This window comes from Aureococcus anophagefferens, assembly GCF_000186865.1.
Source record: "Aureococcus anophagefferens unplaced genomic scaffold AURANscaffold_45, whole genome shotgun sequence".
Lineage (NCBI taxonomy): Eukaryota > Pelagophyceae > Pelagomonadales > Pelagomonadaceae > Aureococcus > Aureococcus anophagefferens.
In genome coordinates, this window is record NW_008705600.1 from 274,557 (window position 1) to 277,095 (window position 2,539).

Here is a 2,539-nt window from a genome sequence, read left to right on the forward strand (position 1 = left end):
CGCGGTCTGGTGCCTCGCGTTCTTTACGCGAGGCCTGCCTGGCGCAAGGACGACGACGCCGCCGACGGGGGTATTGAGAACGACATGAACGCGCTAGGCGTGGGCTCAGGCGTGGGGTGAGATTTTGAGCGATTTTGCCTGTTGAGGCTCGAGCGGGGGACGACGATCGTACGAGCTCTCGACGCGCCGAGTCATGTCGTGGCAGGAGAAGAAGTTGGAGTATGAGAACCGCATGGCCCGAGCGAGGGGCAAAAAACTCGACACCCTCAAGACCTGCACGATCTGCGGCGCCGACAAAGCGAAGGCGTGCAAAGGGTGCGGCACGACGGCCTACTGTTCGACGGACTGCCAACGCATCGACTGGCGCGACCGGGGCCACCGGAAGGTCTGCAAGAAAATCCAGGCCGCGGAGGCGGCGCGGGCGGAAGCGCCGACGCCCCCGCCGTCGCCGCCGCGGGACGTGTTCTACGGCCCCGCGCCGCGGTCGCACGCCGACGAGATCCGCGCGCGCATCGCCGCCGAACACGAGGCCGCTCGCGCGCGGCGCGAGGCGAACCCGGAGCCGGAGCCGAAGTCGGCGCGGTACGGGTCGCGGTGCCCGATCTGCCTCGAGGAGTGGGACGTGAATGCGGCGAACGCGTTTCGCGTCTGTTGCTGCCGAAAGGTCTGCCGATCCTGCGAGGACAAGATCGGCTCCGACGCGTGTCCACTCTGTCGTTTACCGCTAGGAACCAAAGCGGAAGCACTCGCGCGTCTTCGCCGCCATGTGGAGAACGAGGTGCCGGAAGCGATTGCGTTTTTGGGAACTGCGTACAGCGACGGTTTGTTGGGCCTTGTGAAATCCGATAAGAAAGCGGCGAAGATTTACCGGCGCGCCGTGGAGCTCGGTGACGTGGAAGCGATGGTATTCCTTGGGGAAATGTACAAGGAGGGGTTGGGCGTCAAGCTGGACAAGAAGAAGGCGGAGCGGCTGTATCGCATGGCCGCAGATCGAGGCGACGCGGTCGCGCAATGCAATGTAGGAAAGTTACTTGATTCTGAGAAGAAACATGAAGAAGCGTTCCGGTACTACGCGCTCGCGGCGGATCAAGGCTATGCCCCCGGGGAGACTCTCCTTGGCATTTGTTACGACGACGGAGAAGGCACGGAAGTCGACCTCGGCAAAGCCAGGTACTGGTTCGAGCGCGCCGCTGCCAAGGGCTTCGAGGATGCTATAAAGAATCTCACGACCCTCGACGCGCGAGTAATAGCCTAACTCTTTATGCCGCGTCGTCGCCCGAGCCTGGGATGCTGCGCTTGCGCGCGAGCGATGGCGTCGTCGTCGCCGCGTTCCTCTCCGCGCCGACCTCCGCGGTCTGGTGCCTGGCGTTCTTGAATGCCAAGCCCACCTGGCGCAAGGACGACGATGCCGCCGCCGAGGGCATGTAGAATGACATGGACGCGATGCTCTAGGCGTGTTCTAGGGGTGGGCTTTAGCCCTCGGGGGAAGATTTTGAGCGATTTTGCTTAGCCGCGGCGCAGGGAAGGACCGAAGGGGGAGACTTTGCCTTTGCGAGCTCGCGAGGGTCGAGTCGAGCTGTGCGGCGATAGGACGCGCGCGTCATGTCGTGGCAGGAGAAGAAGTTGGAGTATGAGAACCGCATGGCCCGAGCGAGGGGCAAAAAACTCGACACTCTCAAGACCTGCACGATCTGCGGCGCCGACAAGGCCAAGGCGTGCAAAGGTTGCGGCACGACGGCCTACTGTTCGACGGACTGCCAACGCATCGACTGGCGCGACCGGGGCCACCGGAAGGTCTGCAAGAAGGTCCAGGCCGCGGAGGCGGCGCGGGCGGAAGCACCGACGCCCCCGCCGTCGCCGCCGCGGGACGTGTTTTACGGCCCCGCGCCGCGGTCGCACGCCGACGAGGTCCGCGCGCGCCTCCGCGAGCGGGACGAGGCCGCCCGCGTGCTGCGCGAGGCGAACCCGGAGCCGGAGCCGCTGTCAGCGCGGTACGGGTCGCGGTGCCCGATCTGTCTCGAGGAGTGGGACGTGAATGGGAAGAGCGTGCTTCGCGTCTGTTGCTGCCGAAAGATCTGCCAATCGTGCCAGAACAAGATACACGGAACTGCGTGTCCCATCTGTCGTGTACCGTGCGCAGAAACCAATGCGGAAGACCTCGCGCGTCTTCGCCGCCATGTGGAGAACGAGGTGCCGGAGGCGATTTCGTTTTTGGGAGATGCGTACGACGAAGGTTGGTACGGTCTCGTGAAATCCGGTAAGAAAGCCGCGAAGATTTACCGGCGCGCCGTGGAGCTCGGTGACGTGGAAGCGATGACAAACCTTGCGATATTGCACGATCGTGGTGGAAGTGGCGTCAATCATGACAAGAAGAAGGCTGAGCGGCTGTATCGCGCGGCCGCAGATCGGGGCGACGCGGTCGCGCAAACCAACTTAGGGGGTCTCCTTCATTTTGAGGGGAAACCTGAAGAAGCGTTCCGGTTCTTCGCGCTCGCGGCGGATCAAGGCTACGCCGAAGGAGAGAACAACCTTGGCGTGG

At 63.7% G+C, this 2,539-nt stretch overlaps 1 protein-coding gene across 1 annotated transcript in view; it reads left to right on the forward strand.

Moving 5' to 3' along the window:
• Window positions 1-880: 880 nt before the first annotated feature.
• AURANDRAFT_33391 (hypothetical protein) overlaps window positions 881-2,539 on the forward strand; it is a gene marked incomplete at both ends in the record, with an annotated part of 3,594 nt that continues 1,935 nt past the window's right edge. Inside the window, 2 exons of the mRNA XM_009043170.1 lie at window positions 881-1,243; window positions 2,263-2,440. Coding sequence (XP_009041418.1) covers window positions 881-1,243; window positions 2,263-2,440 — 541 coding nt within the window. The remainder of the gene's footprint in view (window positions 1,244-2,262; window positions 2,441-2,539) is intronic.